At 40.1% G+C, this 17,863-nt stretch overlaps 1 protein-coding gene across 4 annotated transcripts in view; it reads left to right on the top strand.

Annotated features, from left to right (window-relative positions):
- Positions 1-17,863, top strand: part of PTER (phosphotriesterase related) — a 71,180-nt gene that overhangs the window by 51,561 nt on the left and 1,756 nt on the right. For all 4 annotated transcript variants that reach the window (XM_058681816.1, XM_058681814.1, XM_058681815.1 and 1 more), the window contains one exon: positions 12,920-13,060. In XM_058681816.1, the coding sequence (XP_058537799.1) occupies positions 12,920-13,060 (141 nt within the window). The remainder of the gene's footprint in view (positions 1-12,919; positions 13,061-17,863) is intronic.

Here is a 17,863-nt window from a genome sequence, read left to right as displayed (position 1 = left end):
ATAAGCAAAAGTAGGAAAAGTGAGAAACATAAAATCAGTAAAAATAAGTACATCTGTAAAAATCAGTCAAGGGATTCCCAAAATAAAAGGATGTAAAATATGATACTATATCCCTAAAACATGAGATAGAGGGAAAGGAACAAAAAAATGGGTTAAAACTTAAGCAACCATCAACTTAATGTAGACTGCTATATGCTGAAGATGTTATAAACAAACCTAAGAGTAACCACAAATCAAAAAACAGTAATAGATACGCAAAGATAAAGATAAAGGAATCCAAGTATATCACTAAGGAAAGCCAGCAAACCGTGAGAGAGAGAGCAAGAGAAGAAAGGATCAGAGAAAATCTACAGAAACAACCACAAAACAAGTAACAAAATGGCAATAAAAAATATATATCAATAATTACTTTGTATTTAATGAACTATATGCTCTAATCAAAAGACATAGGGTGGCAGAAGGGATTAAATAAAACAGAAACAACAACAACAAAAAAACAAGACCCATCTATATGCTGCCTGCAAGAGACTCATTTTAGACCTAAAGAAATCTGCAGATTGAAAGTGAGGGAATGGAGAAACATCTTGCAAATCCATGTCAAAAGAAACTTGGGGTAGCAATACTTATATTGGACAAAATGGACTTTAAAACAAAGACTCCAACAAGAGACAAAGAAGAACACCGAGTAATAGCAAAGAGGACAATCTTTGTCCTTCCCGACAAGAAGATATATCAAATGTAAGTACTCATGCACTACACATGGGAGCACCCAAATATATTTAGCCGCTATTGACAAAAATAAAGGAAATAATCAATAGGAATACAATAATAGTAGGGGATGTTAACCTCCCACTTACATCAATGGACAGATCATCCAAACAGAAAATCAATAAGAAAACAGTGGTTTTGAATGACACACTGGACCAGATGGGCCTAATAGATATGGACATAGCATTCCATTCTAAAACAGCAGAATGCACATTCTTTTCAAGTGTACATGGAACATTCTCCAGAAGAGATCACATATTGGGCCACAAAACAAGTCTCAATAAATTAAAAAATACTGAAGTTATACCATGCATCTTTTCGGACTGCAATGCTGTGAAACTAGATCAACCACAAGAAAATACCTGGAAAGCACACAAATATATGCATGTTAAATTCCATGCTACTAAACAATGGATGGTTCAACCAACAAATCAAAGGAATCAAAAATCACATGGAAACAAAAGGAAAATGAAAATGAAGACATAATGGGCCAAAATCTTTGAAATGCAGAAAAAGCTGTTCTAAGTGGGACATTTATAGCACTACTACCTACCCCCAAAAGCAAGAAAAATCTCAAATACACAACCTAACCTTAAAGCTAAAGGATCTAGAAAAAGAACAAACAAAACCTGAAACCAGCAGAAGGAAGGATAATACAGATAAGAGCAGAGATGAATGGGATAGAAACTAAAAAAACAAAACAAAACCATAGAACAGATCAATGAAACCAGGAGCTGGTTCTTTGAAAAGGTCAACAAAATTGATTAACCTCTAGCCAGACTCATGAGAGAGAGAGAGAGAGAGAGAGAGAGAGAGAGAGAACTCAAATAAGCAAAATCAGAAATGACAGAAGAGAAATAACAACCAACACCACAGAATATAAATGATTATAAGTGAATGTTATGAAAAATCATATGCCAAACTTTGGATAACCTGTAAGAAATGGGTAAATTCCTAGAAACATATAACCTACTAAAGCTCAAGCAGGAAGAAACAGAAAACTTCAACCAATTACCAGCAATGAAACTGAATCATTAATCAAAAAACTCCCAACAAACAAAAGTTCAGGATTGGATGGCCTCACAGGTGAATTCAACCAAACATTCAAAGTTAGAACCTATTCTTCTCAAACTATTCCAAAAAAATAGAAGAGGAAGGAACACTCCCAAATTCTACTCTATGAGGCCTACATTAACCGTAAGGCAAATAAAGATACCACAAAAAAAGAGAACCACAGGTCAGTATCTCTGATGACATAGATGCAAAAATACTCAGAAAAATATTAGAAAACCAAGTCCAGCAACATATTTTTAAAAAATCATTCACCATGATCAGCGTGGGATTTATTCTCGGGAGGCAAGGGTATTTCAATATTTCCAAATGAATCAGTTTGACATATCACATCAAGAAGAAAAAGGTTAAAAACCATATGATCATTTCAACAGATGCAGAAAAAAGCATTTGACAAAGCACAACCTCCATTTATGATAAAAAAAAAACCCTCAACAAAGTAGGGTGAGAGAGAACATACCTCAACATAGTAAAGGTCTTACACGAAAACCCCACATCATACTAACATCATACTCACTGGGGAAGAACTGAGAGCTTTTCCCTTAAGGTAAGAAACAAGACAAAAATGTCCACTCTCCCCACTTCTATTCTGCATGGTACTAGAAGTCCTAGCCACAGCAATCAGACAACAACAAAAAAATCAAAGGCATCCAAATAAGTAAGGAAGAAGTAAAACTATCATTGTTTGCAAATGACAAAATACTATTTCTAGAAACCCCTAAAGACTCCACCACAAGGCTGGTAAAACTACTGATAAATTAATTCAATTAGGTTGCAGGTTACAAAATAATCCACAGAAATCCATAGCATTTCTATACACTAATAATGAAGCAGCAGAAAGACAAACTAAGAAAACAATTCCATTTATAGTTGTACCAAAAATAATAAAAAACCTAGGAATAAACTCAACCAAAGAGGTGAAAGACCTATACTCTGAAAATTATAAAACTGATAGAAGAAGTTGGAGACAACACAAATGGAAGATTCCATGCTCACGGACTAGAAGAACAAATATTGTTGAAATGTTCATACTACCTAAAGTAATCTACAGATTTAGTGCAATCCCTATAAAAAATAACAACAGCATTTTACACAGAATTAGAAAAAACAATTCTAAAATTTGTATGAAACCAAAAAAACCCTAAATAGCCAAAGCAATCTTGAAAAAGAAAAACAAAACTGGAGCTAGCATAATTCCAGACTTCAAGTTATATTACGAAGCTGTAGTAATCAAAACAGCATGGTACTGGAACAAAAATACACACATAGATCAATGGAATAGAACAGGAAGCCCAGAAATAAACTTAAAATTCTGTGGTCAATTAATCTTTGACAAAGGATAAAAGAGTATGCCATGGGTGAAAAAAACGAATGATGCTGGGAAAACTGGACAGCTACATGAAAAAGAATGAAACTGGTTCATTACAGCACACATAAAAATCTCAAAGTGGGTCAAGGACTTAAATGTGAGATGTGAAACCCATAAAAATCCCAGAAGAGGGCACAAGCAACAGTGATTTCTCTGACACTGGTCATAGCAACATCTTTCTAGATATGTCTCCTGAGGCAAGGGAAACAAAAGCAAAAATAAAGCATTGAGACTACATAAAAATAAAAAGCTCCTACACAGCAAAGGTAACAACCAGCAAAACTAAAAGACAACCTACTGAATGGGAAAAGATATTTGCAAATGAAATATCCAGTAAAAAAGAGTTCACATGCAAAATATATAAAGAACCTATACAACTTAACACACACACAAAACACTGCAATTAAAAAATGGGCAGAAATATCTGAAAAGATATTTCTCCAAAGAAGTCATCCAGATGGCTATCAGGCACGTGAAAAGATGCTCAACATCACTCATCATCAGGGAAATGCAAATCAAAACCACAATGAGGTATTACCTCACAACCGTCAGAACGGCTAAAATACACAAAGTCAGAAACAAGTGTTGGCAAGAATGTGGAGAAAAAGGAACTCTCATGCATTGTTGGTGGCAATGCAAACTGGTCCAGCCACTGTGAAAGACAGTATGGAGGTTCCTCAACAAATTAAAAATAGAACCACCCTACTGGGCATTTACCCGAAGAATACGAAAACACTAATTCAAAGGGATAGCAATTCATAGGGACTAATTCACTAATTCATAGGGACATCCCTATGTTGATTGCAGCATTATGTATGGACAATAGCCAAGCTACGGAAGCCACCCAAGTGTCCAATGGGTAAAGAAGAAGTGGTGTGTGTGTGTGTGTGTGTGTGTGTGTGTGTGTGTGTATAAATTTCCATTGATGAAATCTTGCCCATTTGCAACAACATGGATGGATCTAGAGAGTAAAATGCCAAGTGAAATAAGCCAGTCAGAAAAAGACAAATACCATATGATTTCATTCATATGTGGGATTTAAGACACAAGACAAACATTGGGGGAAAAAAGAATAGCAAACAAACCAAAAAACCAGACTCTTAACTAGGTAACAAACATGGCTGCCAGGGGCAGGGGTTGAAACAGGTGAAGGGGGTTAAGAGTACACTTACCATGATGAGCACTAAGTAGCATATGGAACTGTTGAAACACTATATTGCATATAGTATATTGTATGTATAACACTGTATGTTAACTACACTGGAACTAAAAAAAAACCCCAACTTATTCTATTTAGTTTCTATTTTGGCATTAAAAAGAAACGAAAATTATCAATTAAGAATTTCTCAGATTTATTGGGTGCAAGTGCCATTAGCAATATATGAACATATATGAATAGTGTCTTAGAATTGTATTAATATTGAACTTATTAGATTATAGTAATTTATATATTAATTTCTTCAACACATTACATTATATTTAAACATACATAAGTTATTACATGGATAGCTCTCAGTGAGCTTAGTAATTCTTTTAAGGAGTTGTTGAAAAACTCTTATAAAATAATAAAGAATCCCATGTAACATTATCTGTACAAATATCCACTGGTTTTTAAATTGAGGAATTCAGTGGGGACAGAGATTAAAAGGTTATTTTGGGAATTACTTTGGTTATAACTAATTTTTATAATAATCAGTCACTAAAATTCAACATTGTTTTTTAAAACTTTTAAAACATTTTTTATTTATTTTTGAGAGAGAGAGACACACACAGTTCAAATGAGGAGGGGCAGAGAGAGAGGAAGACACAGAATCGGAAGCAGGCTCCAGGCTCCGAGCTGTCAGCACAGAGCCTGACGCGGGGCTTGAACTCAAGAACCATGAGATCACGACCTGAGCCCAAGTCGGACACTCAACTGACTGAGCCACCTAGGCACCCCAACATTGTTTTTCATAAATAAGTTGTGTATACACACCCACTTATTATTGTATTTCTGTGCCAATTCTAAAAAATTACTTGGTCAAGTTCATTAGTTTTAGCATTGAATGTATTCTGTGTTTCTCTTGGAATCAGGCCGTGAGCTGGTCTGATCTCAAATTAGCTCTGCCCTCATGGTACTAAGTCTCTAGGCCCAGGAATTCACAGATGGGACTGGCTGATGGATTACAACACGGTCAACAATGCAGTGTAATGGAAAGTGAACTGCAGTTGGAGTAGGAATACTTGATCACTCAAAAGATCCAAGCTTTAGTTTCCTCTTCTATATAATAATGATAATATGTAGTAAAATGATTTCACCAGTTGATTGTGAGTTTCAGAACCTGCTCCTCCCATGCTCTTGGTGTCATTTAACGACACCAATATCTAATCGACTGCCCAAGACAGGCCCTCGATTCTCCTTCTCCACCGCTGTCACTATGGGGACAGTGACTCGTGGCTTCCTCTTCCTGCTGTGTGCCCTATTCTGGTCGAACACAGCATTATTCACCCAGGTGTTAAATTCCTCCCTTCCCTGCACCCCCACATGATGAAACCTGTCTACTTTACGAAGATCTCCGAATACAACCCCTCCTATGCATTCCTTCCTTGTTGACTTAATTCAGGCCCTCATCTGCCCTCTGAACTACTGTAATCATCTTCAAACAGGAATCATTCCCTTCGCCTCACCCACGTGGCCACCAATTTTGATCTTTCCAGTGCAAACTGGATTACATTCCACCCTGAGTCACAGCTCTTTAGTGACCCCTTCGCCTTCAGTACAAAATCCAGATATCTTGGTCATCTGGCCTCTACCCATCCTTTCACCTCATCTCCCATGAACTCCAGTACACACACCAAATTTGGACCAAGGCCACCCCGACTGTGACCCTGAGTGCCCCGTGCTGATCATTCTTACATGCTTCTCACACAAGCTAGTCCCTTTGCTATGAATACTCCATTCTCCCTTATCTACTCGGCAGAGTCTGTTTGCAAACACAGTAAGTTCAACAGAAGTTTTCTTCTTAAGAAAGCTTTTCCTGAAGGAGCCAAGAAGGGTTTGTTAACTCCTTCTCTGTGCCAGCCCCGTTCCTAGCAGTACTTTTATTATGACTTGGTAGGTCTGGAAAACAATCGTTTGCATGTCTCTTTTTTCCTAATAGACACTGAACTTCTTGAAGGATGGGACAGTGTGCTGTCTTTGTTTAGCCAACTAATATCTCATCCTGTAAGTTGATGATCAGTAGTTTCTTGGGGTGCCTGGGTGGGGCAGTCAGTTAAGCGCCTGAGTTGACCTTGGCTCAGGTCATGATCTCAAGGTCTGTTAAGTCCGAGCCCCATGTGGAGCTCTGCCCTGGTAGCGCAGAGCCTGCTTGGGATTCTGTCTGTCCTTCTCTCTCATCTCCCCCACTTGGGCTCTCTCTCTCAAAATAAATAAATAAACTTAAAATTTTTTAAGTAATAATTTCTTTTTTTTTTAATATTTATTTTTGAGAGCGAGCGAGCAAGAGTGTGTGTGTGTGTGTGTGTGTGTGTGTGTGTGTGTGAGAGAGGGGGAAGGACAGAGAAAGAGGGAGACAGTATCTGAAGCTGGCTCCAGGCTCTGAGTCATCAGCACAAAGCCTGATGCAGGGCTTGAACCCACGAACCATGAGATCATGACCTGAGCCAAAGTCGGACACCTAACCGACTGAGCCACGCAGATGCTCAGATGCTGGTGGATGGATGGGTGGCTGCATGGATAGGTGGATGGTTGCCTCTTCCCTCATGGACTTTATTATTTTTTTTTAAGTTTATTTATGTATTTTTGAGAGCGAGAGAAAGAGAGCGAGAGCACATGTGTGAGCAGGGGAGGAGCAGAGACAGGAGGAGAGCGAGGGAATCCCAAGCAGGCTCCGTGCTGTCAGTGCAGAGCCCTATGTGGGGCTTAAACTAAGGAACTATGAGCTCATGACCTGAGCTGAAATCAAGAGCTGGATTCTTAACCAACTGCACCACCCAAGCCCTCCCGTCATGCACTTTGGCTCTGATAATTACAGCTTTATCATCAGGAACAGCAAGATTCTTTTTCTTTTTTCTTCTCGTGCCTCTCAACAGGTGTACTTCATTATCATCCATCAGGCAACACCTGAACCCCACCAACCTTTATCTGAATCATCTTCTATTCAATAGACTCCACCCAAATGAGTTATTCTTTTCATTTTTCTTTCACGACACTTTGTATTCATTTGTACTAAAAAAAACCTTTCAACACATTTAATTGTAATTATTAGTCTAAATTCCTATCTCCTTCCCTTTGGCTTTACATTCGTTAAGACAGCAGCTTAAATATCTCCCTCATATCTGTATTCCCAGCGGAGGCTAGCACAAGGTAGGTGATGGTACAAGATAGTAGATGCTTGCTGAATTAATTCATGAAGGTGTGCTTGAATGTATGAAATGAAAGAAGGCATTTGAGAGTTCTTTGAAACTGGAAAGCCCAAGACAAATGTTAGATACTGTTATCATCTTGATCACACCCACGAATCATATTCTTTGCTGCTTGGTTCTTTCGACCCTTGTCTAAACTATCACTTCACACAGACTTCCTTGCTCCCACTCAGAATGCATTTTGACATTAAACTAAACCCCTCAGCACTCGGATAAGATCTAGAGTATAAAGAAGTTTGACAAACAGAATCAACTGTCATCCGATTTAGTACCAGCCTTAAAACACTAGTGAATGATAACCATATTCTGAAACTGAAGATAGCCAAATCGCTTCAGGTACCACTTTGTGGCTGATGGCAATATGTCTGTCGTAAATTTATGCCTGTTCCTGATATAGAGAGAATTTGTTTATTAGTTAGGGAGCATAAACATAAAACATGCAACAGGAGAAAGAGTATATATAATATGAATGACAGGAACAAATACTTAATACAAAAATTTCAGCTTCTTCCGGGGAAATCCCAGGATATTTTACAACGACATTGTAACCACTTCATCCACCTTGAACAAGGAACTTTCTCCAGTGTGAAATGCGGGAGCCCTTCTGTATCTCAAAATCACCCCACTGACTGCTTAGGGCAAGAGGTGAAAAATAATTACCTTAAAGGCTGGGGAAGATTGGAATAAGAAAGAATATCATTTTCATGGATCTAGAATATGGAATGAGCAGAATTAGAGTTGACACCTTGTATGAGAAGCCCTACGAGATCCCTGACGACCGGGAGGACCAGGACCTCTTTAATCCTCATCTGAAAGACGTCAAGCAGAGTACATTTTCCCAAGGTACCATTCTGACATTTGGGGTCAATCCTTTCTCCAAGTGAAAAAAAAAAAAAGTCACTTGCATAAATGTGACTTCAGTAGCACCTGGACAGTCCCTGGAAGTCATCCAACGGAATGTCAGTTGAATGTGGCTAAGTCACCTTGTTAGACATTCATGGTGCAGGGTTACTAGTTTGTGATGGGGTGCACTTCGCCATAGCTGAGTCTCAGCGCCAGCGAGTGGATGGATGTGGGTACTTCTCCCAACACAGAAGGGGCTACATGGCCTAAGAACATGGATTTGGAGACAAACACAGTCTAGGTTTATTCTCAGTCCCTCAGTCTGGAAGTTGAGTTCCTTAACTTTTCTGAGTCTCAAGTTTCCCTGTCTATGAAATGGGGATGATCAGACCTTCTTCACACAGTTTTTGTAAGGATTAAATGAGATAGGGCTGTTTTAAATACCTGATGATTATTATGTGTTGACTGTCTTGGTTTACCTACTATCCCCCATTAATAGCTTATACCAAATTCTGGGATTTTTTTCAGGATTTTCCTTGAACATTGTGCATGATCACTGACACTATTTTCTCCCCGTAGATTTTGGGCAACAGTAAGGAGAATTAAGGTGAATTCATTTCTTAGTCACCTTCACCCTAATGTCCAGTTATCCAGAGGGTGTTATATTACCAAATGTCTGTAAAAATAATAATATGTAATACATAATACATGATATATGATGTATGATTTCATCTATCTATCTCCTGACATTTTCATGAGAGCACATTTTTCAGCTTCGTTTTTAACTGCATTTTCCTAATGTCCAAAATATCAGCTTTTGTTCCTCTTCTGAAGAAATCTTCTCTCCGTGTGACTATGAGATTTTTAAGAGTATTTTATAGGAGGACCATTTGCCCCTTAATCATACTCCTTTCTATGTGCTGTCCTACAGAATAATTCCCACGGATTTACTTCTGAAACTTACATGTGTAGATGAATCTTACTAAACCTGTTAGCCTTCCTCTGGAAAGATATCTTCACCCAAAGCGACGTTCTTCAGATAACATTTATAATGTAGGTAGCACCTATATTGACATCTGGAGAAACGGATTCCTACCTTCCCCATTCCTCTCTTAGATGAGGCGGTTACACGACCACATCAAAGAGATCAATCATGGCCTCATGGGCCACTGCGAGGCCTTGGCTTTGTCTCTGAGGGACATGGGAAGCTACTGGTGAGTTGTGAGCACTTGAGAGACCTGGCCTGACTTAGTTGTGGTGATAGCACTTTGGTTGCTACATGTGAATAGAAAGTACTAGACCAAAGGCAGAAAAGCAAAGAGAGCAGCTGCGAAAGAGATGGTGGTGATTTGGACCAGGAGGGTAGAGGGAGAGTTGGTGACACGTCCAGATTCCGGGCACATTTTGAAAGTTGAACCAAAAAGCTGTCCCGGCAGGCTAGATGTGTAGTGTGAGATGAAGCCTGTCAAGGACGATAGCAAGGTTCTTGGCCTGAGCAAACGAATGGATAGAGATGCTGTCAGAAGAGAGAGGGAAGGGTGTTGGGACAGCTGGTTTATGGTGGTCGAGGAGGGGTTTAGTCTGCTATCTATTAGACATCTCAGTGAGGATGGCAAATGGGCCATTAGACATGCAGTTCTGGACTTCAGGAGTCCAGCCTGGGATAGGAGACTCTTAATATGTGCCCCTTAATATTTGTAAGAGGCTCAGGGCAATGTCAGGCTCCTGGTAAGAAAGTAAGCAATGGTCATAATTAATATAGTTCCTTCTCCTTCTTTGACCATGTCAATGAAATTGTCTAATAGAACTATAATGGTCAAATACTGCCTACTGTATATATCTACCCTTTGAGCTAGCAAACAAAGAACTCTTCAAAGTAATCCTTTCTTACTTTTCAGGTTTATCATGGCCCAGCCCCCACACTACCCTTTGACGGAAATTCTCCATTTTTTTCTTTTCTTTTTTTTTTTTAAGTTTATTTATTTATTTTTGAGAGGCAGAGAGAGTGTGTGAGAGTAGGGGAGGGGCAGAGAGAGAGAGGGAAACAGAGAATCCCAAGCAGGTTCTGTGCTGTTAGCACAAGCCCAACATGGGACCCCATATCACAAACCATGAGCTCATGACCTGAGCCAGAAATTGAGAGTCACATGCTTAACCGACTGAGCCACCCAGGTGCCCCATATTCCCCATTTTTCAAGTGCATTTTGTGGGAGGGAATTAAATTTCAAAATAAAGATTTAAAAAACCCTTTGTGTGCTACAGTCAGTGTAATTCTGGAAAACGTCCTTTGAGCACAAAATGTTTAGCAGTAGAAGTCATATAGATTGAGGATGAAGATAGGTGATTCTAGCACTGAAATGAATTTATACTTCAACACATCACCTTGAATAAGCCTCTAATCTTTCACATCCCAGTTTCCTCATCTGTAAAATTGAGACCAGTGGGATTACGGAGAATATAAAATGGGGTAACAAATATAAAAGTGCTTTAGCACAATGCCAGACACATGGTAAGTTCTTATAATTTTTAGCTATTATGATGATAAGCAATTTTATTTTTTCATTTTCAGTTGGAACTAAGATGAAAAAGTTTCCTACGGCTTTTCATTTACTACAGGCTTCTCATTGAATATCTATCTTGGTATGTCATTCAAAGTCTAGAAAACTTAGTCTAAAGACATTAGGCCACAGAAAGAATAAAGACATTAGAAGCGGAAAAGAGTCTGATCCAACGTGTTATTGGCCCCTACATCCCTGGTTTGTCTCCCCCCACCGCCCACCTACCCAGTAATTAACACACTGAAGGAACTGACTCAAAAGAAACACACTAAACTTATCTTTTCCTTCTTATGTTATTTTAATTGTGCATATTTTGTTTTTAAGCATGGTTCTTTGGGGGAAAACAGAATGTGTCTACTATAGAAAAACACATATTCTTTTAGGCAAGTAATTTTGGAAGCAAAAGATGGTCCCCAGGGTAAGAAGATGGAAAAGGAATAGTATTAGAAGACAGCACAGAACTAATGCACGTTTTATAGTATAAAAGAAAGATATTTTAGCCTCCCTGCCTAAAACAACATCGTGAACTCTAAGTTATGCTGAATTGTTGAATAGAATAAAAAGGAAGCAGCTACAATATGACTGCTCAGAGTGAAAGTCAATAGTCAGCTCCTAGGGAGCATCCCGAGACAGCAGAAAACTCTTGCACTCATGACACACAGAGGCTTAATTGGTCCTCCCATGGTTTGGAAGAAAGGCCTTGAAAATACTTGTGACCTCTTAGAAGCAGATTTATAGACATATGATAGTGCTTTAATCCTTGCATTCTGGAATAGCCAAGGTAATAGAATATCAGTGGATAAAGCCTAGTAAGACAATGATCATCTGATAAATCCCACTCTGCACCAGGCCAATTTGGGATCTCAATCACTTCCATAATCTATACCCTTACCACCCTTCACACAATGTCTAATGGGGTGCACTTTTCCCCTCACATTTTTTCTATATTGTCTCCTGAAGAATCAATCCTTCCTCCCTTCCCTACCTCCCTTCCTTCCCTCCCTTCCCTCCTCCCTTCCTTCCTTCCTTCCTTCCTTCCTTCCTTCCTTCCTTCCTTCCTTCCTTCCTATTTTTCCATGTGTTTGAATCTCTACCATGGTATTTTGGGGGTTGACCTAATGCGTCCCTTTTTACTTATTATAATCTAAATTTCTCGAGATAATCTACTCTTGCTCTGGACTCTGCACCCCTGTCTGTAGCCTGTGTTTATCTCACATACCTCTCCTTTCCCATTCATTTACACAGTCATACATCATAAGATAGTGTTATTCTTACTATGATCGCTAAAGAAATGAGAAGATATCCATAGATTATCACAAAATAATAAATTCTATTTAAAAATAGGTACACCAGAACACAAATAAATATCTGTAGGAATTTTGCCCCCCTTTTTAAAAAGAAGCAATGACATTCACAAAGACCTTGGAATTAATTTTGGAACCACCTTATGATCTTCATAAGAAAATCTCCTTACCTTAGCTTCATGTTTTACGCAGATTAGTATTACTCACCTAGTTCACCAGACTGATGCCAAGTTCCCTTCGATAGTTTCCAGAGCTCACAGTTGTTCCACTGCTATGAAGGATTTCCAAAAGAATACGGAACATATCCTGAAGACAGTTCTGAAGGAGAATTGCAAGATTGTTTTTGAGTAATGGCAACATAATTAAAATGTCTGTAGTTCCCAAGCACTTTAGAAGGGAAACTCCCTTTTAGATACGGTAAATTCCCTTATTTCTGGTAACAAGTTGAACTTACTATTTTACAGTCACATCATAAGAGCGGACTCAAACTTCTGTTATTTTAATTATGTTCCAGTACATGGTGTACTTAAAACTTTTAATCTGTATATGTGGAAAATATGCTCTTGATAATTACACTGTGTCCGTCTTATTGTCTCTAGGACTATACTTGATAAAAAGGAACTCCTGGAGTTTGCTCAACTTGGCTGTTACTTGGAATATGATCTCTTTGGGACTGAACTCCTTCATTACCAATTCAACCCGGATATCGACATGCCCAATGATAATAAACGAATTAGGAGGTAAATATGATGAAATCCCTGATAGTGTTCCCTTTTACCAGTCCTTTTTGATTCATATCTGGGTAGCTATTAGCAAAGATTCGGAAAACAGTGAGCAGGCAGAACCAGAGACTTGCAGAAAAAAATGTATCAATGCTGTTTTGGGGAGAGAAATCTCGATATATTATTTCAAGAAGCAAATGAGTCATCCTAAGTAGGCAAAAGCTTAGCAGAGCCTTAGGAGTTCAGTGCAGATGGGCAGCTGACAAGAAACAGATAATACTTAACCCCTGCCATGACAAAGAGAGAACAAAGATGCTTTCGTCTTTCTATCCCTAATGAAGTGGGTGGTTTCTTTCCCATGTTGACCACACTGAAGTCCTAACCTCCTACAACGTGTGTGTGAAATGCTTTATCAAAAATATTCACTATGGAGATGACTGAAACTTAAATGCTGTAAGTAGAATGTCTAAAGACCAAACATCATATAGAATTTGACCCCTCAAAATTGTTGAAGCAACAAATTGTCCGAGTCATTCTCTGTAACCAAGTGGAAAGTTTCTGGAGTCAAGGATGGATGGTTACCTGGTTTGTCCTGGTTACACGATGATGTGAACATTGGATGCACCAAGTTAGGGAATCTGGGAGGAGAAACAGATTTGGGATTGACAAGGATGACTTTGGTTTGGGAATAATCTAAGAGTAGCTATCCAGCGGGGCTGTGGATAAGGCTGTGAGGCTCAGGGCAGAGATCTGGACTCAGACATAAATCTAGGCATCTTTGGTTTGTATGTCATGGTTGGCAGCGTGGGAATGAATGAGATCACTCAGAGGAAAGAATGAGGACAGAACTCTGGGGAACACTGATATTTAAGGAATGGACTCAGGAAGAGTCACTCAAGGACAGATCGAAAAGTTTTCAAAGTGAGAAGAGAATCAGGGAAATATGTTGTTGTGCAAGTAGGTGCAGGAGACTGTTTGGAGCAGAAGGGCTTGGGCAACTGACAGGTGGCAGGCATCAGTGAGGTAAAGGCTGGAGATTCTCACTGTGCAGTCAGTGAAGTCTCTGTAGAAAAGCCTTGAAGAATGAGTAGGGGGTAAGGAAGAGGAGAGAGAAGGTGGGGTTACTCTTTCAAGAAGCTTGGTGGTCAGGGGAAGCAGGGGCATAGGGTCAAAGTGAGAAGACAAGATAGGATCAAGGGAAGGTTTTGTCAAGGGTCCAGCAACGTTTGGGGCACCTGGGTGGCTCAGTCAGTTGAACATCCGACTCTTGATTTCGGCTCAGGTCATGATCCCAGGATCATGGCTGGGCTCTACTCTGAGTGTGGAGCCTGCTTAAGAGACTTTCTCTCTCTCCCTCTGCCCTTTTTCCCCATTCACTCTTTCTCTCTCTCTCTCAAACTAACGAAGGGTTAAGCAATGTTTATGTGGCTGAGAGCAAAAGCAGAGACACAAAGAGAACAAATCGCAGGAAGAAGTACCTCTTCTATAGGGTTATGGAATTTATATGAAATAAAGTATGAAGAGTTTTTTCCTGAATGTCTGGTGCAGAATATGAAAATAGTCGATCGACACTAACTTAAAACAATCTGGAGAGAGGAGATATAGAGCAAGCTTTCCAAGGAGACAAACAGATGGCAGCTGGGAAGCAAACAGAAAGTTGGTTGAAAGGTGTAAGGCGAGTAATGGGGTGAATGCAGATAGATGCGGTGAGAATGGGAAACCGAAGACATATGACCACCTGTGTTCTGTAGGGTCCCTGTGAAGTCAACATGCTTATATTCTGCGAAGGAGGGAACAGATTCAGGGCAGGACCTTGTAGAAGAGGAGGAAGGCTGGGAATGGACACTGAGTGAATGAGACAGATACTGATAGGACACGGTGTGTGTGAGACCCCGGTGAGGCTCAAGATCATGTCTGCACGACCGAACATGGGCACCAGTGCACATGACTTGGTGATTATTCCGCCCCCCCCCCAAAAGTTTTGTATTTTGATAATAAGACCAAAGAAGCTTTGAGGAGAAGCAGAAAACGTGAACAGTTAGAGAGACTGAGGGTTGGGATTCTGTCTGAAAAATGTGGTCGACAGGGGATCTGGGGTGGGGTTGAGTGAGGATCCTGAGGTCCAAGACGAACAGAAGAAGGTATAGAGAAAAGTAAGAAGAGGTGGGAATAACATAGCAGCGGCAACCAATCAGAAGCTTGAGTGAGGGGGGAATGTACCCAGAAGACAGTGAGGGAAAAAGAGAAATGTGACTCGTGGTCGGGGTGGGAGAGTGAAGATTGGGATTTCAGAGAGGAAGTAGTCTTCTGGGACGGAGACGGGCCAGAATGTGGTTAAGGGTGTAGAAAACTGTGTGGGCTACGAGTAAAGACACCAGACCTACAGAAGTGATGTCCAGAAATGGAGGCTAAAGCAGCAATGGTAGGACATACCCCTACACTGGAATTGAGGGGAAGATCTGTGGCCACGGTTGGGGACAGCCCTCAGCTCTTAGCGTGGGTGGCCAACCTTTACACCTGTGTGCCTTCTGCCTGTCCCTGCATATAGGTACTCCTCGTGCATGACCTCATTAACAGTAAAATAGGCTTCAAGTTCAATATCATCAGGGAGAGCTAGCTGATCCATGTAACGCTTGCTATGTAAATATGGAGATGCTCAGCTGTACAGGAGCAAACTGACCTGACCAATGAAGCTAGGACTTAAAACACATTTTTTTTAAACCACTGAAATCAGTTCTTTAATACACCAATTTATTGTTCCGTTTTTGTTGTTGTTAATTTTGCATCAGGATTTTACCTAACTTTCTTAGGAGCACCATTCAGTACAGGCAGACAAGTTACCCCAGGGCCCTACGAGCCTGGGCCAGGCTGCGAGGTGAATATTCTTTGGAATTTAAAGTGGGGGAGTAGGGTAAGGCTTTCTCATCTTTCATGATCTCCAAACCCTGTTTCCTGACGAATGCCCTCAACATACGTTTTACGATTCATCTTGGAAGTGGGAAGTTTGCTTCTAAGACCCACTTCCTTTTCCTAAGCCCCTTTGTGACAGTGAGCTGCATCTTTTATATCTTCTGAAGCAACCCTATGCCACCCATGCGGCTCCCAGACCTTGACTAAGAGAGAGGGGATCGGCAGAGGGGGTCTGAAGGATATATGGGGGGAGGATGACCAGCACCTCTCCTCACATTCCTCCTTGATAACTTCTGGCTATTAATTCAAGAACAAGAATTTAATTTTGGCCAGCTTTCATTGAGCCAAATGTAAACATTCTAGATGTCTGGAAATACATCAAAATATATATGCGATATATGCGTGTTCATGTATATGTATGCAAGCGTTATCTTCCCTAAATTAAAATCATGCATAAGGTCACTTGGCTCAAGCACAATTCACGGTAATTACCGAATGACCTTTAGGCAGGGGGTGTGTTCCAGCATCCCCCTGGTCTGCCATCTCTTGGGCACTTGATTTTCATCATCCATTGGCAGTCCCTTTCTGAGCCTTAGTCATCTTACATCTCTGAACTGCAAGAACATAGAAGCACGCTTCTGCCTACCTCTGGTTTTCAGCACCAGAAATTCTGTGTCTGACACCTGTTTTCAATCTTACGCTCCATTTCTCAAATCTTATTATATCTCTGCCTTTTCACACTTTGTAGTCTCTCTCTAATATTTGTTTGCAAAACACTAACTCATTTGTATTTCTATAATTACTGTCATTTTTGTCTTCTCATCTACAGTGGTTCCTTCCTTCTGGCAGCGTCTCGGAACTACTGTTCTTCCACACAATGGCACAGCATGAGAGAGGAGCTTTTATTTTAAGACTGGCCAAGTCATATCTTGATTTGATAGTCAGGAGAGAACTGTTTTGTAGAGTCATAGCAGTGTCTTTGTCGTGAGGTAACTAGTCTCTACGTTCTTGACTTAAATCAGTTCTAAGGATTCTCAGTTTTAAGCAAGTGTCTTAGCCATTATACTCTTTCCTTACTCCTTCACAATTGAGTAGCAGTGTTGCAGGAACAACAACAAGAATCCGCTGTTCCATACGATATGCCTCTGACGTAATACGATATCGCTTTTTTTTCCTCAGACAAGGGAAAGAGACAAAAACTTCTGAGAAATGCTCAGAGACGATAAGGAGGAAGGCATACCCTAAAATTTCCCATAATGTGACACTCCTTCTCAGTTGTGGATTAAGGGTTGCCACACTCAGTTTCAGTGTGGGCATGCATTCTGTCAAGTCTTTCTCTCTTCTCATAAATGACCCTAGAACTTTCTAGGGAATTGCCTCAAAGAGAGTTCCAAAAGTAACTTCAGGTCAGAGCTTTTGGACATTGTACAGATTTACGAGGTAAATATCCATGGTGGCTCAAACAGCATCCAAGTACTTACAGGACATGCGTATGAATGACACGAATACAGATTTCTAGACAAAAATGCTCGACGTGGCTCTTGTAAGGCATGACCTAGGAACACAATGTCTCACCTTCAATTATTATTTTATTTTAAAATGTATGTTCTCAGAGGGCAGAGCTCTGTGTCTGAGGTTTCTGTGCAGTGGCCCAATTTTGCTTACTTTTAGTAGTTACTAAATATGACTCACGCGCCAGGATGCCAAGAAATGTCACAGACACAAAAAGGATATCTTTTGAATAATTAGCCCTTGGAGGAAGGTGCTGTCTGACCATCTAGATTCATTTGGGAATCCAGAGACTGACATGACCATGAAGAGAATGCCAGGGAAGAGCCATTGTCTCCACTTTGCACCTTCTGCCAGTAGAATCCCGTGGAAGTCATGACAGACACTGCCCAGAGTCCAGAC

This window comes from Neofelis nebulosa, chromosome 8, assembly GCF_028018385.1.
Source record: "Neofelis nebulosa isolate mNeoNeb1 chromosome 8, mNeoNeb1.pri, whole genome shotgun sequence".
In the NCBI taxonomy this organism is placed as follows: Eukaryota; Metazoa; Chordata; class Mammalia; order Carnivora; family Felidae; genus Neofelis; species Neofelis nebulosa.
The sequence above is the reverse complement of the archived record's forward strand: the minus strand, read 5'-3'. Positions and strand labels throughout refer to the sequence as shown.